Source organism: Terrapene carolina, unplaced genomic scaffold, assembly GCF_002925995.2.
Source record: "Terrapene carolina triunguis isolate 2854851 unplaced genomic scaffold, T_m_triunguis-2.0 Scaffold210, whole genome shotgun sequence".
Taxonomy (NCBI): domain Eukaryota; kingdom Metazoa; phylum Chordata; order Testudines; family Emydidae; genus Terrapene; species Terrapene triunguis.
In genome coordinates, this window is record NW_020664561.1 from 5,730,306 (window position 1) to 5,750,749 (window position 20,444).

Genomic DNA, 20,444 nt, shown 5'->3' on the forward strand with positions numbered 1-20,444 from the left:
CTCCCCCGCTTTGTCTCTCTCATATCCTGGGATCAATATAGCGGTGACAATGCAAAAAGCATGACGACACCTTCCCGGGTATACATACCCTAAATGACAATCTTGTCTAAATTATGAGGGGTTGTCTACGGCAGCCAAAACAAAACAAAGAACCCACAAGTTCCAAGGGCTAATGCTACAGCCTGTAGTAATCTATCTAAGGCTACGTCTTCACTACAGGGGGGGGTCGATTTAAGATACGTAAATTCAGCTATGCGAATAGCGTAGCTGAATTCGACGTATCGCAGCCGACTTACCCCGCTGTAGGGACAGTGGCAAAATCGACCTCTGCAGCTTCCCGTCGATGGCGCTTACTCCCACCTTCGCTGGTGGAGTACGAGCGTCGATTCGGGGATCGATTGTCGCGTCCCGACGGGACGTGATAAATCGATCCCCGAGAGGTCGATTTCTACCCGCCGATTCAGGCGGGTAGTGTAGACCTAGCCTCAGGTACTTAAATGACGTCCATTGCTGTAGCATCTGAGCACTTCACAGTCTTCCCTGTATTTTCCTCCCCAAGCCCCTATGAGGCCAGGAAGTGTTATTATCTCCATTGTACAGATGGGGAACTGAGGCAGAGAGAGGCTTCCCAAGGTCACACAGGAAGTCTGAGGGAGGACTTGAACCCAAGCAGAGGAGGGAATTGAGTCTGGGTTTCCCAAATCCCAGCCTAGCCCCTGGACCATCCGTTCTCACACAAAGCAAACACACATAAGAACTGGCAAGGCAACCAACTCAATAAATTCAAAGCAAACCCTCTGGAAGAGCTGACGTGTTTATTACTTTAAAGAGATTGTTAATAAAGGAACAGAACTGAGCCAACTGCACATGATCTTCAGCACCCAAGACTTCCAGAAAGAGCAGCACAGCCACAGACAGGAGCAATCATCATTGCCATATGGATGAGTCTGCCGGTTAACCAGCCCGGCCTCAAAAGCAAATAACCAAGGATTTTTCCCTGTGAGGTGTGTGACATTGCATTCTATATGATTGTATGAACGTATGCTGATGAGTATGAATATAATGTAACTGGAATATGCTTCATGCAAAAGGTCTCTTGTAAGGTATCATTACAAAGCTTATAATCTGAGTGTGGTCATCCTCGTTGTATAAATGTATCACTCTTGTATCTGAAACTAGAAATATAAAATATAACTCTGAGGGTCTATTGTAATTATGCAAAGTGTGGGCGATTAATGGTGGTTTGGAATCTTGATGGCTCCTATTAACCAGGACAATTGTCTGTAGATGGCTCTGTTTTACTTGTGAGTCTTCCTGTATACCTGTGTGCTGGCAAGTGGGTGATGAAGTCTTACAGTAACGTGATCATGTCACCTGAACTGGAATCCATCTTTAACCTGGTGCTTTTCCATTGAGAAGGGGAGAGGGTGGGAACCCAGAGGGACAAAGGATTCCTGCCTTATGCAAAAGATATATAAGTGGGTGAAACAGAGAAAAGGGGGGAGTCATCATGAGAAATCCCCTAGCTACCACCTGAGCTGGAACAAGGGCTGTACCAGGGGAAAGGATTGTGCCCTGACTAGGAAGGCGTCCAGTCTGTGAAAGAAACTTATTGAAACATCTCTGAGGGTGAGATTTTATCTGTATTCAGTTTTATTAGTGTATTAGACTTAGATTTGCGTGTTTTATTTTATTTTACTTGGTAATTCATTTTGTTCTGTCTGTTACTACTTGGAACCACTTAAATCCTACTTCTTGTATTTAATAAAACCACTATTTACTTATTAATTAACCCAGAGCTTGTATTAATACCTGGGGGGGGGCGGCAAACAGCTGTGCATATCTCTCTATCAGTGTTATAGAGGGCAAACAATTTATGAGTTTACCCAGGATAAGCTTCATACAGGGTAAAACTAATTTATTTGGGGTTTAGACCCCATTGGGAGTTGGGCATCTGAGTGGTAAAGACAGGAACACTTCTGTAAGTTGCTTTCAGTTAAGTCTGCAGCTTTGGGGCACGTGGTTCAGACCCTGGGTCTGTGTGGGAGCAGACTGGTGTGTCTGGCTCAACAAGACAAGGTGCTGGAGTCCCAGACTGGCAGGGAAAGCAGGGGCAGAAATAGTCTTGGCACATCAGTTGGCAGTTCCCAAGGGGGTTTCTGTGATTCAATCCGTCACAGATGCTGAACACCCTTGATGCCAACTAACTCCAGAGAGATTTGAGGAATCTCAGTGCCTTGCAGGTGTGGAGCCTTGCGATTTTAACAACTGATTATTAAAGCCCAGGGACTTTACATTTCCCATTCCTTTATCTGACAAATGTCAATGTTAGGGGAGAAGAGACAATTATGGTCTCCTAGCCAGACCTCCTGCGTAGCACAGGCCAAAGAATCCCATCTACTGATTCCTGAATCACGCCCACAGCTTTCGGCTGAGCTAAAGCATCTCTTTCCCAGACGCCTATTCCTATCCGATTTAAGCTAGCCCTAAATAAATCACTTTTAAAAGAAATGAGTGTCCACACAGGGGCTGCACCAGTTTACCATCACACATTTAGTTAAATCTGTGCAATGGTCTCAGGTAGACGAATCTTGGTGTGTAGTTTAGTTAGAGGAGAAATGTTTTTGTGACATTGGTTAAAGTTTGATTTAGAAACCCTTCTGTTCTTACAGGACCTTTGTATGTATTGCTTTCCTGCCTCCCCATATAGAGATATTGTCTAGCCAGAAAAGATTTATACACGCAGGCTGTACATCACACCAGGACTACTTGAAACCAAGAAAAATTGCAGCGAAGAGAGCAAAAAGGCCGATTAGTTTAAGCAAATTGAAACAGAAGTTTGGAGGCTCCTCTACAACTCGTGTTCTCGTGGGCTTCACTGTCCGCTCCCACTGGGTCAGAATGGCATTTCTGGCTCCATCCCACTTCCCTGGCCCAGTCAGGCGGTACTGGTATGCTGTGCATGGACCAAAGAAAACTTTCATGGCCAGGATTGGATCTTTGAAGAGCAGAGCCAGCACACTGGGTTTTGTGCCGATCAAGGAGGCAAGTTCGTCAATATACACGAGGCAATCAGTTTTCAGGATCTCATCATAGGACAAACCGAACCTTAATGAATCAGAAAAGAAGGGGGAGGGATGTCATTCTGATCAATAGGTAAAACAGAGGAGATGCCATTGAAATTCAGTCCCGTTTGCAGTTATTCTGCTTGATCATCAGTGGGTTTCTTTGAATAGATATTCCAAACTTCCTGTATAATTATATAGCCGCTAGCTAAAAGATGGACTTCAAACACACTAGATATAGTAGACTAATTGAATCCACATCTGGATTTTAGACACCCCTATAAAGAGACAGGGAACAGCTGCCAAATTTGGAACTGCATGCTGATACCTCCCAAAGTTCAGGGGTTTTTAAATCTGTCTCAAAGTCTTTTGCATTAGGTGACATGGCTTACCAGCGAATTTTGTTTTTCTTCGTCTCGTTGATCTCTTCCACCATGGTGCTCACTGGAGGCAGCTGACACAAGCCTAGAAACCAGAAAAGGGATTGTTGTCATGAAGTGGTGGACCTGTTCAACTTCAGGTGGGATTTTAAACCAATTTAGTTACACTGGTGAAAAGGCTGGTGTGGACACTCTTATTTCAGCTTAAACCAGGCTTATTTCAATTTAGCTTACTTCAGTTAGGAGCAGATTTAAACGAAGCTGAAATAAGCCACGGAAATAAGAGCATCTACACAGGTGTTTGTGCCCATTTAGCTAAACTGGTGCCAATTTGTGTGTAGACAAGGCCTGAGTCATTTGGAGCTTGTTCTTGGATTGGAAACCCTGGCTCCTGGTCCCCGAAGGAGAGAGAACTCATGGCTTGTCAGTTGGACAAGTGGCCTAATTGTTCTAATGAATCATCTCAAATCACACCCACTCTTACACCTTGTCTAGACTAGGATTTAAAGAGGTGCTCTCTAACCTTCTGGGAGAAAGCTGAAGCCAGACAAATTCCAATTAGATATAAGGCAATATTTTAGCACTGAGGGTGAGTAACCATTGGAACAAACAAAAGGGAAATGGTGGATTCTTTATTTCTTGATGTCTTCAGATCAAGACTGGATGCCCTTTTGGAAGAGATGCTTTAGCCAAACACATGTTATTGAACTCAATATGGGGGTGGGGTTGAAATTTAAGGCCTGTGCTATACAGGAGGTTGGACTGGCTCATCTAACATCTCTTCTGGCCTTAAACTCTTTGAATCTATGAACATGCTTGAGAAGTCTACTGTTCAAATCTACACTGATTGGTCTACAAGAGCTAAACTGGCTGAAGCTTAGTTTCCCCCTAGACCAGTGGCTCTCAACTTTTCCAGACTATTGTACCCTTTTCAGGAAGTTCATACCCCCCAAATTTCACCTCACTTAAAAACTACTTGTAGGAATGTGTTGCTCCCTAATCATAAGCCTTGAAGAACGGCAAACTGTTCCCTTGGCAATAAGGCGGGAGTGACCTTGTTCTAGCGCCTATGTTTGGAAAACTTATTGGCAACAATGACATCACCTTTGCAGCTGGCTGTTCACGCGCTTAAAAGATGGGTTTGTAATCTCATGCTCATGTATATTGCCTGCCTTCTGAATGGGCAAGAATGTAACCACTCAGATAAGTTGTAAACAACGTAAGGAGAAGAATAAAAACCCCAGGAAAAGTTTTCCTGGGAGGCTTTTTGCAGGAGGCTTGTAAAGCTCTCTAGCTACCAACAAACCTGGCGTTCTATTTCCTTTCCTGCGTCGTCACCACAGCAACTACTTGCTGACAAAATCAAACATAAAAACACAAAAGTGTCACAGCATTCTATTACTGAAAAATTGCTCACTTTCTCATTTTGATCATATAATTATAAAATAAATTGACTGGAATATAAATATTGTACTTCCACTTCAGTGTGTTTTTCACTTGTGAGCCTTGTCTGACATCCTAGCCCCAAGCGGCAGGGCTGATGCCCAAGCCCCAGGTGGTGAGACTGATGCATGTAACTGAGCTTCATGGAGCCCTTTGTGGCATGGGGCCCTGAGCAACTGCCTTGCTTGCCACCTCCTAATGCTGGCCCTGCACCTGCAACCCCCCCCAACCTGTCCTATAACCCCCCTAAAGGTTGCACCCCCCGGGTTGAGAAACACTGATTTAGATGAGTTGAGTACCCCCTGGAAGATCTGTGTACCCCTGCTTGAGAACCATTGCCATAGACTACCGGTATCACCAGGGCTTTGTCTGCACCAGACTTCTCAAACATGTTAGTTGGAACGTGTTAGCTAGTGCCTTCTAACAACCTCCTCTAGTCTAGTCTAGCCACTGCTTTGGAGTCTCTTTCCCTGATGACTGGGATTTGAATCCTCATCTGTAGGAACCAGGGACCAGAACATGATTTCAGTTACACAGTGTGATTTTGGAGTAACCCTGTTAAAGTCCATGGCATTTACTCTGAAATTACACTGGTATAATTGAGATCAGGAGCTTCCCCAAAGGAGCAACACTGGCATGGAACGAGTGGATGTGAGATCAAAATCAGGCCCCAGGTTGTCCTGAGTGTAACACTGTTCTCTCTGGTGCTGAGAAACTGCCTCCCTCCAAGAGACAAGGACGAACCAGCTGCTGGATTCTGCCGGGTCTTAGTGCAGCAGTGGGGAATCCTGTTTATTACCAGCTCTGCCTGGTAACACAAAAGCTATTCCATTTTTCCTGCCCCTAAAGGGAGATAGCTGCCTATCAGTGGGTCAGGAATTGCCTTTAAGGCCCAGAACTGTGGTGAGGGCTATGATGAGCTGCACAAACCCAGGGGGAGCTCTCGGGAGCATTGCGCCTCAAGGGGACAACAATGCCTCCTGAAACTCTACAGTGAGTGTGGCCTCTGCACCATCCACAAGGAACTGATGTGAGTGCTCGTGTCATGGCTTCCCAATTGTTACAAACACAGGGCCCCTCTTTTCTCGCCACTGAATACAAATAAACTCCCCTCTTCTTCAAGGGGAGTTACCTGTATCCTAGAGGAAAAAACAAGGCTCCGAAATTCTGTTCAGACAGATCCAGCTCAATATTTCCAAGATGGTTCTTGGAGTATTTCGCTTGTTCATGTAGTAAGGATGTCACTGGGTTGTAAAATGTTCTGTAAGACGGTAAAGTGCGGAGCAACCCAATTTAGATACCAGTCTATGAGCACCACCTTTCCTAGTCCTGGATGAATCCCTTTGTGGTCTGCGTCGCGGTGGGGCGACATACCAACTCGCTCACCACCTGTGTCTGAAACACTGCCTTTTTCTTTGAGGAAGTGCTCACATCATACTAACCTTCCTGCTCCACCTACCGTTAAAGATTCGTGTGACCCAGCGAGCTTGAATTTCTACAACTGGCATGACTGCACCAAATGGCTTGATGAGGCCAACGACGGCCAGGGTTGGCTTCTCCAGATGAGGGGGGAAGATATATTTGTACAGGGATGCCTGCTTCTTTTCGACTTTGACAACAGATTCCTCAAGGAAAGGGAAGGAGAACTTGTATCCTGTGGCAAAGACGATGACGTCAACAGGCTCCTCCGTGGGGCTATTTTGAAACATGACTGAGTTTTCCTTGATCTCCTTCAGACTCGGTTTTATGGTGATTTTCCCAGTGATGATACAGCCTGGAAGGTCATCATTCAGCACAGGCTCCCGTATCACATCTCTGCATTGAAACAAACAGAAACACAATCAGAATGCTGGGGCAGCCAAGGCAACCCCATGTGCTTCAGCAAAGAGCTGGAGAATGACCTCTGACCTGGAAGACTCAAAAATGGGAAAGCAGGGTCCCGTTTCCCACCCAACTCCAAACGAGGCTCCAGGGTCTTGAAGTCTTTAATTAAAGTCACCCCTCCTGCAACCTGCTTTATTCACACAAACATCACTGCCACCTCCCCTGGGTTCTGGTCAATTCACGCACAGTACTTTTACAGAGTCACTTTTCAGAGCAGAAACACACTTCAAAAACTGTCTGACTCTTTATGAGTCTCTACATAATGAAAGCTTAGTGGGTAGGACTAGCTCCTGGCCACAGGAATGGCAGAAGGTCCCTAAAAGTGGGGGCCATTGGTGCCTGAACCATGGCCTGGCCCCCTGCGCCACCCCTTCCTCCTCCCCTGAGACCCTGCTCCTGTGTGCCGCCCCTTCCCCCCCCAAAGCCCCCTCCCACGTGCCACCCCTACCCCCCTGAGGCCCTGCTCCTGTGTGCCTCCCCTTCCCCCCTGAGGCCCCGCTCCCATGACACCTCTTCCCCCAAGACCTCGCCCCCCTACTCACTTGTCTCCACCCCTCCCCCCACATCACTCTCCCTATGGCCGGTAATAAGTGGGAGGGCCATGGCTCCCTGGGCCCCCCCCATTCCAGCACCCCTGCCTGGGACTGTACAATGCTAGTGTTCCCCTCCTCTACACAGAGCAGGCCAGGAGACCCGCTTCTTCAGCTGTCCTATGAAAACCTAGCTGATCAACATCCCTAACCCTGCTTTGTGGTGTAGATTTATACATTCCTATGTTACACCTAGGGTTGCCAGGTGTCTGGTTTTCAACCAGAACCCCAGTCGAAAAGGGACCCTGATGGCTCCGGTCAGCACTGCTGACCGGGCCATTAAAAGTCTGGTTGGTGGGGCTGGCAGGCTCCCTACCTGGCTCCGCACGGCTCCTGGAAGTGGCGACATGTTCCTCAGCTCCTGGGAGGAGGCGCAGCCACGGGGGCTCCATATGCTGTCCCTGCCCTTCCCCAAGCACAGGCTCTGCAGCTCTCATTGGCTGGGAAATGTGGCCAATGGGCGCTGTGGGGGTGGCATTTGTGTGTGGAGGCAGTGTGCACTGCACAGAGCTGCCTGGCACCTCTACCTAGGAGCCGAGGGACATGTCGCCGCTTCCGGGGAGCCCCCCGAGGTTAGCACCACCCAGAGTCCACTCCCCACACCCACTCCTGCACCCCCACTCCCTGCCCCAGCCCAGAGTCCCCTCCCCAAACCTGCCCCATCCCCTCTCCTGCATCCCAACCCCGTGCCCCAGCTTGGAGCCCCTCCTGCACCCAAACTCCCTCCTGGAACCTGCACCCCCCCTGCATCCCCTACCCCAGCCAGGAGCCCCCTCCCGCACCCTGAACCTCTCATTTCTGGCCCCACCCCAGAGCCCTCATCCCCCTTCCGCACCCCAACCCCCTTCCCCAGCCTGGTGAAAATAAGCAAGTGAATGAGGGTGGGGGAGAGTGAGCGATGGGGGGGGGGAATGGAGTGAGCGGAGGCAGGGCCTTGGAGAAGGGGCGGGGCAGAGGCAGGGCCTCAGGGAAGGGGCAGGGCAGGGGTGTTTGGTTTTGTGTGATCAGAAAGTTGGTAACCCTAGTTAAACCCTCGACATGTGGGTTTGCATTGCTCCTCTAACACATTGTACGTCATTAGCTAGGTGCACTTTCCTCTTCCTTCTCTAACTCAGTAACCAATATACCACCACATGGAACAGAAACGCAGGATATACCTGTCCTTAGGTATCAGGCCGTAGTTTGCATGGTCAAACCACTGACTCGTCCTGTGCGCAACCAGCCACGTTGTAATGGGCCCAGGGAGGGAATTCCGGATCACATTCATGAAACGAGTTAGGAAGACCATGTCCCATGGGTAACCATTGTCAAACACCCGACTGATCACCCACGCGCCTCGGCCAGTGCTGATCATCACCTAGAAGATAACAGAGCAGCAAAGCTTTGGAGGGTGAATTGCTTTCCTTGCGTTTATGAAACTAATCCCAGACAAGGATCGTCCCCTGACTTTACCCAGCTAGCCAATGAGCAAAGACTTCGAGGTCTCTCAGAATTGTGAGAGGGAGGTGTAGGGGTAGGACAAAGCCACCTTTGACTCCTCAGTCCAACTGCTGCAACCTCGGAGCCCACAATGCCATAAAGACACTGTTGGGTTATGTTAAAGGACTAGACTGTTGGGTCTGGTAGCACTTTTCTTTGCCTCATGGGTCTCTGAAAAAGCAATATTCCCATTCTGTGGAAATAACCTCTAGAACAGTGGTCCCCAAATGTTGAGGGTTACCCCCATCCCCACCCCCCTGGGTCCGGGAGCAAGCCTGCAGCTCAGGGGTGGGGGACGTGGACAGGGGTAAGAGGGTTGAGGGTAGGGCTGCAGCTGGGGATGGGTCTGGGGCCGGGAGCAGGGCCAGAGCAGAGGCCAGGGACTGAAGCTGGGGGCTGAGCTGCAGTTGGGCTGCGGTGGGGGCGGGGCTAGAAGCCCAGGATGCAGCTGCGGGCGGGACCGGAGCAGAGCTGGGGGCAGGGACGGGCTGGGTAGCACTTCCTCCCCACCCACTGTGGGGGCTGGTCCAGGCCCTGCCATGCCCCCCCAAGGTTCCGCCGCACCCCCACAGTTTGAGGACCTCTGCTCTAGAATCAGGTTCTCAGCTCCTTTCTCCTGACAGTTCGCTCTGTGTGGCTTCTAAATGGCTTCATTGCTGCCCATCGCTGCATATAACAAAAATTAACATCACCCTTCCTGCAGGTTTGAAAGAAGCTGGAAGAACTGTACCTTTTTAGCTACACGACTGGCCTCAATGGCGATATCCACTCCAGAATTCCCCATGCCAATCACAAGGACTTTCTTCCCCTCAAACACATCTGGATGCTTGTAATAGCGGCTGTGAAAGTACTCGCCTTGAAATGTCTCTATCCCTGTGAGGAAGAGGGGAAGGGTATCTGGCAAATATCACTTAAATAATAGTCAATTATAATTCCAGGCCATATCCCGGAGTCCATTGGTGTTAATGGGAGGTGTGTTTTGGTAGTGAGGACAGAAAAAAAATCACCTCACGATTTGTCTTGTTGCTATTATATTTTTCAGGGGATAAATGGTCCTAGTAACCTTAATCTTTGCCCTTTCTTGGAGACTTGCTCCTGAAGAGAGGAGGGGACCTAATTCCTAAGGCCCAGTCAGAGAAATGGAGTGACTTCTTTAGGGATACGGTAGATTCTGCCATACTTGGAATCTTCCTATGCAGACTGGACACCACAGACTAACACGGCTGCTACTCTGAAACCTTTCTAAAAGGGAGGTTCTAGTTCCAATTCAAGTGATGGGCTGGTGCAGACAGTGTCTGGGAGAGGTTCCATGGCCTGTATGATGCAGGAGGTCAGACTACATGACCCTTTTGGCCTTGAACTCAATGAAAAGTGATAGACGGGCTCTCCCCTCCTTGCCCTGCAGACACGGTCGTCAGCAGAGCCAAGGAGGAGAAAGCAGATAGAACTGTCCTCACCCCGCTCCTCCTCCTCCCACAGAAACCAGAACTAGGAGAATCACCAAGAGTCATGGTGGAGTCTCCATCACTGGCAGTTTTTAAATCAAGAGTGGATGTTTCCCTAGGAATTATGTTGGGGAAGTTCTCTGGCTGGTGCTATATAGGAGGTCAGGCTAAATGATCAAAATGGACCCTTCTGATCAGGGAATCTATGACTGGAGCAGGGGAGAGAAGGAACTACCACCTCCTGATCCCTCAGCCCCCAGCAATGAGTAAAGCAAACAGGATTGGGCCCCGAATATTTTAAAGTGATTTGTATGGCTCTGAGTGTGTGTGTGTGTGTAAGTGTAACTAAAAGTGCTGGGGTTACTATACCTTTAAAAAAGTGCTACAATAGAGACCTGACAGCACTACAGTATTCTGGACAATCACACTAGACCTACTGTAGAACTATGCTTGTAAGGGCAACTGGTTCAGAAATAAATAAGACATTCTAACCCATGGCCAGCAATGATTTGGTGACGGGACCCTAGTCCCACTGCAACCCCTTTAGAAATATACCACTGGAAACTTTGTTGTCCATTCCTCCCCCTCCAAAGTGAGCTCTGTGGTTAGAAAATCTGAGATAATGTAACTGCAGCCAATGTTTAAAAACTCTGATGGTAGCACAGAGCAACAGCCAGTTCCTCCTGGTGGTCCAGAGAGACGGCTGTGTTTAAAACACCAATTGGGAGAACCCAGGTTATTTAAAAAAAAAACAACAACCAAAAAAACAGCAAAACCTGCTGTGATCCTTTCCTCTTCATTCTTGAGAAGCACTTGACAAAATTAAATGGTGGTGAAAGATTAGGGAAAGGCCTACAACTTCTGTCTGGGAATTATGGGCCAAATTCAAATGCTGCTGTAATCAGGTGCAACTCCACAGAAGCTTTGTCTACTTTCACCACAGATAAATTTGGCCCAGTGCTTTTTTTGTTGCCCTAACCCACACCAATAACACGCTTTCTAACTTGTTAGTGCAGCCAGCTTCTCTGAATAGCCTTCTCAAGAGAAATAATCTTGTCCCTTGGAAGCATGCCTATCAATTAGCCAGACCTGAAAAAGGGACAGCTGGAAAACGAAAGCTTTTCCCTAATTACGCATGTCAATATGACGGCAGTCGCCAGATCCAGGAAATTAGAACATGGAAACAAAAATGTTTCCATCTGTGGATTTGTTAGTCTTCTTGCCAAACACAGAAATGCTTAATAGTAAACACAAGACATCCTGTACCAGGAAAAGACTCCAGCGGCAGGGATGGATCAGAGAGATAGCCAATGCAAACCATAACAGCATCAAAGACAGATGACTCCTGCTTCCCATTAGACTCCGTGACAATAGCCCACTGGCCAGTGGCAGAGAAATCTGGGCATTTCCTTACACTGATGACTGTGGTCTGAAACATTGAACCAAACAAATATCGTTCATCAGCATGAGATCTGAGTGTAACAAATATAAGTAGAGAAAACAGTCTATGACAATGTGTGTTTGAGAAAATTTGCTGGACCATTTTCCAGATGGGAGGGGGACAGACCTGACTTTGGCCTGGGGGAAGATTTATTTAAACCGTGAGTAGAGCTGGTCAAAATTTGCCACTTTCGCAAAACCAGAATTGTCCATGAGAAAGTTTCCATTTTGCAGAAAAAAATTGATTTTCTGTTGGGAAAATTTTTATGACAGCCTCCTGGATGCCCGCCTGGAATGCTCTTATCAATTTAACCTTTTGACAGTAAAAGAGACAAGCTTTCCTGGAGGGCTGCGGAGGCAGAGTCCAGGCGCTTTGCCTCCCTGCTTCTCCCCCACCCCGCAGCTCTGGGAGCCAGAGATGGAGGCTGAGTGGCTGGGTTCTTTTACATCCCCAGGGGAGGTGTCTTGTTAAAGTCAAGTGAAATTGACAAGAGTCTTCCAGATGGTCAGCTGGGAAGCTGCAAAGTTTTCAGTTCTGAAATTGATTTTTTTCTTGAAAACTCTTCCTGCAACATAACAATAAAAAATTGCATTTCTGACATTTTGTCCCAGTTTGGGACTTCCCCCTCCCCAAAGTCATCACATTTTTTGTGAGGAGGGGCTTCCATTTTTCAGCCAACTCTGATTGAAAGTTCCTTGGGGCAGGGACTGTCTTTTTGTTGTATGTTTGTACAGCGCCTATCACAGCAGGGCCCTGGACCACATTTTCAAGGGTATTTAGGCACCTGAGGATGCAGATTGGCACCTAGTGGGGTTTTCAGAAGTGCCTAACTCCTGTTGATTTCAGTGGGAGTTAGGTACCATGATGCTTTAGAAAAATCCCATTAGATGCCTCTGCATCTTTAGGCACCTAAATACCTTTAGAAATCTGGCCTCTGGTCTGGGTGGGGCTCATAGGCACCACAATACAAATTATACATATTAAATAGCCTGCCTCGGAGAGGTGTATGATTCCTATGATCCTTGTCTGACACCACCCAAGCTCAGCACTTTCAGTGCCAAAAGCATGAGCCTAGACTGCTTACGTGAAGAAGTTACTCCATCAGCTGGCAGCTCTGGTAGACTGTTATCCTCTCATGTGGACCAGCCGCTACATTTTATAGCTCACCTTGAACTGGATGTGCTTCAGAAGGCCAAAATGCTTGGCATACATCCTGAGATACTCCAGGACTTGGGAGTTGGACAGAAAGACTGGAAAATCCTCAGGATACGGGAAGTCTGTGAAGGCCGACATCTCCTTGCAGGTGTTACTGACCACGGATTTGTAAAGGCTGGGCCTCCCATCTTCAACATGTTCCTATCAGCACAGTGTCACAGGGAAGAGTGAATGCATTCTGCACATGCAGCCAGGGAGAGAATATGCCTATCAACCCCTTTTTGTTCATAGCGTTTGGTTTCCACTCATGGCGGGACACAGACAAGATTAGGAATTAGAATTTGGCCCAGGCTGTTGCACTTACAACATAATTAAACTGATCTCTTTATCTGGGGCCAAATCACAGCTGATCTCTGCACAAATGTCATGGAGGGGCAACAGCAGAGCCCCTTTCCTCTGCCTTGTGCAGCTGCACAGAGGGCAGGGGGGACGTCAACACCAGCATTCCCTAAGGGCCCAGTGCAGAGGGAAGCACTAGACACCCGAGAGGGAGCACTGCCTCTGGAGCACTGCTAGATGAGTCATCTGAGGCCAGGGCCCTCTTCCCTTCCACATCAGTTAGCACTCTGGTAGGAGACCATTCTACAGCCTTTTATTATAGCTGTGTCCGTGCACTCTGCCCGCATCACCACTCCATGGGCAGAATGCCTCCTCCAGAATGCATGTTTCTGCCGTCCTACTGCCGCTGTGGCTGCAGCACCTACCACCTGAGCCTTGATGTTGGGAAGGAACGTTCCATCGTGGCACATTGACAGCAACCTTAAGGGCTGTTTCCCCTATCTCTGGGGCACAGAGGGTAAGAACATAAGAATGGCCCTACTGAGTCAGACCAAAGGTCCATCTAGCCCAGTATCCTGTCTTCCGACAGTGGCCAGTGCCAGGTGCCCCAGGGGGAATGAACAGAACAGATAATCATCTAGTGATCCATTCCCTGTCGCTCATTCCCAGCTTCTGGCAAACAGAGGCTACAGACACCATTCCTGCCCATCCTAGTTAATAGCCACTGATGGACCTATCCTCCATGAATTTATCTAGTTCTTTTTTGAACCCTGTTATGGTCTTGGCCTTCACAACATCCTCCGGCAACATCACAGGTTGACTGTGTGCTGTGTGAAGAAATACTTCTTTTTATTTTATTAACCCTCCCTGATTGAACTAACCTCGTTATCTCCACACTGATTTATACCTGCCTCTAGAGATTTCCATTACTTGCATCTGAAGAAGTGAGGTTCTTACCCACGAAAGCTTATGCTCCCAATACTTCTGTTAGTCTCAAAGGTGCCACAGGACCCTCTGTTGCTTTTTACAGATTCAGACTAACACGGCTACCCCTCTGATACTTCTTTTTATTTGTTTTCAGCCTGCTGCCTATTAATTTCATTTGGTGATCCCTAGTTCTTGTGTTATGAGAAGCAGTAAACAGCACTTCCTTATCTACTTTTTCTACACCAGTCATGATTTTATAGATCTCAATCATCTCTCTCCTTAGTCGTCTCTTTTCCAAGCTGAAAAGTCCCAGTCTTATTAATCTCTCCTCATATGGAAGCCGTTCCATACCCCCTAATCATTTTTGTTGCCCTTTTCTGAACCTTTTCCAATGTCAATATATCTTTTTTGAGATGGGGCAACCACATCTGTATGCAGTATTCAAGATGTGGGCGTACCATGAATTTATATAGAGGCAACATGATATTTTCTGTCCTATTATCTATCCTAGGGATCGGAAACCTTTGGCACGCGGCTCGCCATGGTAAGCACCCTGGCGGGCCGGGCCAGTTTGTTTATCTGCCGCGTCCGCAGGTTCGGCTGATCGCGGCTCCTACTGGCCATGGTTTGCCGCTCCAGGCCAATGGGGGCGGCGGGAAGCAGCGCGGGCCGAGGGATGTGCTGGCCGCTGCTTCCCGCAGCCCCCATTGGCCTGGAGCGGCGAACCATGGCCAGTAGGAGCCGCGATCAGCCGAGCCTGCGGACGTGGCAGGTAAACAAACCAGCCCGGCCCGCCAGGATGCTTACCCTGGTGAGCTGCGTGCCAAAGACTGCCGATCCCTGATCTATCCCTTTCTTAATGATTCCCAGCATTCTGTTCGCTTTTTTGACTGCCGCTGCACATTGAGTGGATGTTTTCAGAGAACTATCCACAATGACTCCAAGCTCTCTTTCTTGAGTGGTAACCGCTAATTTAGACCCCCATCATTTTATATGTATAGTTGCGATTATGCTTTCCAATGTGCATCACTTTGCATTTATCAACATTAAATTTCATCTGCCATTTTGTTGCCCAGTCACCCAGTTTTGAGAAATCCTTTTGTAGCTCTTCGCAGTCTGCCTGGGTCTTAACTATCTTTAGTAATTTTATATCATCTGCAAGTTTTGCCACCTCACTCTTTACCCCTTTTTCTAGATCATTTATGAATATGTTGAATAGGACTGGTCCCAGAACACACACCTGGGGGACACCACTAGTTATCCCTCTCTATTCTGAAAACTGACCATTTATACCTACCCTTTGTTTCCTATCATTTAACCAGTTACCAATTCATGAAAGCACCTTCCCTCTTATCCCATGGCAGCTTACTTTGCATAAGAGCCTTTGGTGAGGGACTTTGTCAAAGACTTTCTGAAAATCTAAGTACACTATATCCACTGAATCCCCTTGGTACACATGCTTCTTGACCCCTTCAAAGAATTCTAGTCCAGGGTATTTCTACACTGCAATTAAAAACCCCATGGCTCGCCCGTGCCAGCTGATTCAGGCTTGTGGGGCTCTGGCTAAGGGGCTGTGTAGACCTTTGAGCTCAAGATCGGGCTCAGGGGCCCCAGGAGAGGGGAGGGTCCCAGAGCGTGGGCTTCAGCCCGAGCCTGAATGTCTACACTGCAATCAAACAGGCCCTTAGCCTGAGCCCCATGAGCCCGAGTCAGCTGACAGTGGCCAGCCACCAGTGTGTAACTGCAGTGTAGACACATCCTGAGGGAACATTTGAGCATGTTCCACATAATCAAGTCCCTGAGACTATGGGCGGGAGGACACGGACGATGACATTTGTGACTCCCGTCCTTCCCACCTTCCCTTTTTTGTCCCTATGGGCCTTCAAGGGGGTGGCTTCACCAGACACAGGGGTGTCTGAAGTGTTTTCTGCATTCCCTGCGAATTAAAGCACTGATTTTCCCCTTCTCACACAGGGACAGTGTGAAAGACAATGGACTCAAACACTGGGAAATTTGTTGCTGATGTTTTCACTTAGGCTTGCACAGCTGAATTCTGTTGCATTGTGTGGCACTTTGTCACACCGGCTGCTCAGGCCAATTACTAGGCAGTTCTTAAGACATTTTGCCAACTCCAGTCATTTTTTAGGAAGAACTTCCAGGAGGGGGAGTGGATTAGAAGAACAAACATGGGACGAGGGAGTCAGGGCTCTTAAAATTGTATTCCTCAGCTGCCAAAAATTTACTGGTGTGACCTTGGGCACATTTTAACTTCTCTGTGCCTCAGTTTCTCCACCATCAAGTGGGGTTAATAATACAGTGGATGCCGGTTATTAGCAAGCTTGATAAAGACAACTTGTGGTTATTAGCAACATTTTCCCTCAGAACCGATCCCATCCCCTTCACTTTAATGTTAACGACTTTCAGATATTAGCAACGGGCTTGTTGCTTATTGACAATTCTTTTGGAAGAGACGTTCCCCTTGTAATGAATTTGCTGGCTTTGAGTCTGCAACCCAGACAGCTGGTTGGGAGATACCGTGCAGCCCCATGGGCCACCAAGGACCCCCACCGTCCATGGAAAACCCTGGCTGCAGGCAGATTTGTGGGCTGCAGCCAGGGAAGGAAGCACTGGGACCTGCTGAGTCCAAGTCCCCGATGTCAGGGCAGGGTGCAGGGCAAAGAGAGCAGGAGGAAGTACTGTGCAGCCCCACCAGTCCCCAGCACCCCCACCCTTGCGGAAAGCCCCAGCCTCTGCTGTCACAGCTTGCATGAGACTTTTGCCATTATTCAAAAGTTGCCAGTAAACTGCTTTTTGCTGTGAAATGAGTAGTTGCTAATGACCAACATCCACTGTGGCTGTCTAACTCAAAGGGGCTTCTGAGGATTAATTAGTTACCAGTATGGCCGGTTGAAGATGCTAAGTATCATTGTACAATAAGGATAGACTGGGATGCAGAGACTTAGGACCTACTTAATGTAACCCCCTTCCCCTGCCCCCGTTACAGTGCTGGGAATATGTCCCTGTATGTTTATGATTTCCATTTGATTCTATGAACTCCATTTTCTACTCTAACCCTTAGTGTGGAATAAAACTTTTGTTTTGTGGCACAATACAGACCATGTCTGAAATTGGGACAATGGCCCACTGCCAGCAGCCCCCCAGGGGAGAAAGAGGGAATGGAAAAGCCCCAGCATGAGAAGAGAAGCAGGAAGAGGTGTCAGGCCCTGCTTTTAAAAGAGACAAGCTCCCTAACAAGAAGGCAAGAGCTCATTGCTAGATGCAGAAAACTGAGCAGGAGGAGGGGCAGGCTGGAGGGCTCTATCCCCTGAAGGTTGCTGATCAAACCCCAAAGAGAGTGCTGAGGTCGCCAAGGGAGGGTATTATATTCAGGTGTTCCTTGTTTTCCCATAGATCTGTATCTCATATGTGTTCAAAGGGTATGTCTACACTGGGGCAGGGAGCGTAATCCCCATACCCATGCTAGCTCAGATTGAGCTAGCACATGAATTACAACAATCTAGCCATGTTGGCAGAAGTGGGGACAGGGGCTAGCCACCCCGAGTATGATCCCATCCACGACCCTAGGTATATACTTGGGTGACTAGCCCAGCTCACGCACCACCTCTCCATTGCTATTTTTCGTACGCCAGCTCTCTCAGAGCAAGGGCAGGTATGTCTGCCCAAGCTGGAAATAACAGTTCCAGCTCCAGTGTAGAGATACCCTGAGAGTAAAGTGTGTGTGCTTAAGGTGTTCCTTCGCAAGGGCTAAATTCCTCACTTTATCTGTCACATGTCCCCAAAGGGTTAAACTCGAGTGCCCATGCGGGCGGAACTCTGGGGAGAGTGTGCATAAGCTACGTGAGGGGGGCCAGCACTGGTCTTGGGGCCTAGGGCAGCATGGAGGGTGCCAGCCAGAGAGTTTGCATCCTGGCACTGTGTCTGAATGCTGCTCAAACCTAGGGGGCTGGGGAGCATGCGGGATCCAAAGGTTGCATCGAATACAGAGGCCTGGTGACTGCCACGCCCCAGTGTCTGAACAGGACACTGCCATTCTTTGAACAAACTAGTTCTGTTTAAGGCTGCTGTTGAGCTGGATTGACTTCATTTTTTGGTTAATGAATAGTCTCTTCTGGTTACTGGCCTGGGACGCACAGGTGTAGCTCACTCCACAGGCAACGAACCCCCTCACTTACTGTGAATCTCCAGAGACCCCCGATGTCATCACTCCTCTCAAAGCAGGTGGGCTCCAGCCCCTCATCCAGGCAGCACTTGATGGAGGTCAGTCCACTCACGCCAGCTCCAATAATTGCAACTCTCTTCACCATGGTCTCCTTTATTGGGAGGAGATCATGCAGTCTTGCTGGTGGGTAGAATTCAGGGAACAGAGTTGGTATCACTTCAGTGAAAAGGATCAGCAATTTATATTATAAACAAAGAGGACAGCATTATGGAGAAAGTAATTACTAGTTCACCTCTCAGATTTAACAGGCACATCTGCCATTCCCGTTCGTTATACAAAAGGGGTTGGATGATCTTAAGTAGCAGATGCTCATGTGTGGTTAAAGAGCAACAGAATTCAGTTAGTATTTGTGATATTGGGGACTGTGCCTTTATGTGCTGAGTTTCCCAGACAGAGAGCTTGGATGGGGGCACTGTGAATCTCTTGTTATTATGCACAGCCATTTGGGACCAGAGTAAAGGTTGCCAACCCTCCAGAATTGTCCGGGAGTCTCCAGGAACTAAACATTAATCTTTAAAGATTAGGTCATGTGATGAAACCTCCAGGAATATGTCCAACCAAAATTGGCAAGAGACACAGACTAAAGTCCCTCTTGCAAGTACTAAGTGATCACTGAACATTGCAGTGATAGAGTTCTCCTCCAAAGATAGAGACATGGACCTATTAAATTGAATATTGCAACAAGAATGTGGGGTAATTAACAAACATTTAAGGCCAGAAGTGACCACCATCATGATCTAGTCTGACCTCCTGCATAAACACAGAATTTTACAATTTTATCCAATAATTCCTCTGCATTGTGCCCAATACCTTGTGGCTGAACCAGGACCTTTTTTAGAAGGACATGGAGGCTTCATTGAAAGAATTCAAATGATAAAGTGATAAAGTCTCCAGCACACAGTTTGGTAAGTTATTCCAATAGTTAATTACCCTCACTGTTAAAAATATGCAACTTATTGCCAGTTTGAATGTTTCTAGCATCAACTCCCAGCCACTGGAATGCCTTATGTCTCTCTGACAATGAGTTTTCTATTAATAAGTTCAAGTTTTAGGAGAAAACAGATTTTTTCCCTTTCACATTTTTTTTTGGTGAAAATCCAATATTTTTCATGGAAAAATTTCAACATCCATGAGGTTTGGGTTTTTTTGCTTGTTTTCATTGACTTTTTTTTAGTCAAAAAAGATAATTTCCCAACCAGCTCCATTGCTTCGGTTCCTACCTCCTAGCATGGAAATCTGAATGTATACTTCAGAAATACATCCTGTTTACCTGCTCTTGTTTACTGAATTAGCACTTTTTCTGCCCAGTAATTGCACCTTTTTGCATCCATCTGTATTTATTAAGGACTCTCTAAAGCCATCTGTTATGAAACAAATACACACTTCAAAACTGAACAAAGTTTGCATAAGGCACATCCTAGCTTCTATTGTCTCAAATGCTTTGAGGCTTGCTTGTCATAGAAGTTCAGCGGCACATGGAAAAAAAAAATCTGCTTCCAGCTGGTCTATTAGTCAATGCAAAGTTGCAGAGGTGATTCTAAAGCAAACCAAATGCATTGCAGGAAAACCGTCCCTAACCATCTGTACTAGTTAAACAGCTGTGCCTATTAACTGTGTCCCTATTATGTGGTGTCCACTTTACCCTCTGCATGCATAGGTTGATTTAGTTCCCTTACCTCACGTCTGTGTCTTGTTTGTTGAAGCCACGTCCCTTCACAAGTGTGTCTGGGCAGCTAGGGAAAGCGTCACTCACTGTAATTCAACTTGCACAGCACTGGAGGAATATTGGTCACACAACAACAGGTTCGAGGGAGTGGGGAGTTCTCTTTAAATGTGGAACCGCCCTCTTTCCCTTGGCAGTTATGTAACTGATCCTTGCTGGCATTGGCAGGAGCAAAGTTCTCAGATGTGGAAGCTGTCTGATCGCTTTCCAAAACCATCAAAGCAAGGGACCTGTGCAATCTGAGCTGTGAGACTAGATGGAGACCCAGAGATAGCAAGGGCTGAGGGCTGCTTATTGCTTCATGGTGGAAATAGCTAAATAGTTCCCCAATCT

At 47.6% G+C, this 20,444-nt stretch overlaps 1 protein-coding gene across 1 annotated transcript; it reads right to left on the reverse strand.

Moving 5' to 3' along the window:
* Nucleotides 1-2,626: 2,626 nt before the first annotated feature.
* LOC113407294 (dimethylaniline monooxygenase [N-oxide-forming] 1-like) lies at nt 2,627-18,479 on the reverse strand. Its single transcript, XM_026655628.1, has 8 exons — nt 18,342-18,479; nt 12,895-13,083; nt 11,553-11,715; nt 9,572-9,714; nt 8,520-8,719; nt 6,348-6,703; nt 3,458-3,530; nt 2,627-3,108 (listed from the first exon to the last, which is right to left on the reverse strand). The coding sequence occupies exons 1-8, from the start codon at nt 18,471-18,473 to the stop codon at nt 2,766-2,768; spliced, it is 1,599 nt and encodes a 532-aa protein (XP_026511413.1). The 5' UTR covers nt 18,474-18,479; the 3' UTR covers nt 2,627-2,765.
* Between the last annotated feature and the right edge of the window lie 1,965 nt (nt 18,480-20,444).

Bases quoted from the DNA above. Each gene is read 5' to 3' on its own strand.
- LOC113407294 (XM_026655628.1), bottom strand. From the start codon at position 18,473: ATGGTGAAGAGAGTTGCAATTATTGGAGCTGGCGTGAGTGGACTGACC. The intron at 6,704-8,519 runs GTATATCCTGCG...GTTTCAATGCAG, and splicing joins GGCCTGATACCTAAGGACAG to AGATGTGATACGGGAGCCTG. The intron at 3,531-6,347 runs GTAGGTGGAGCA...TCTGGTTTCTAG, and splicing joins GGTCACACGAATCTTTAACG to GCTTGTGTCAGCTGCCTCCA.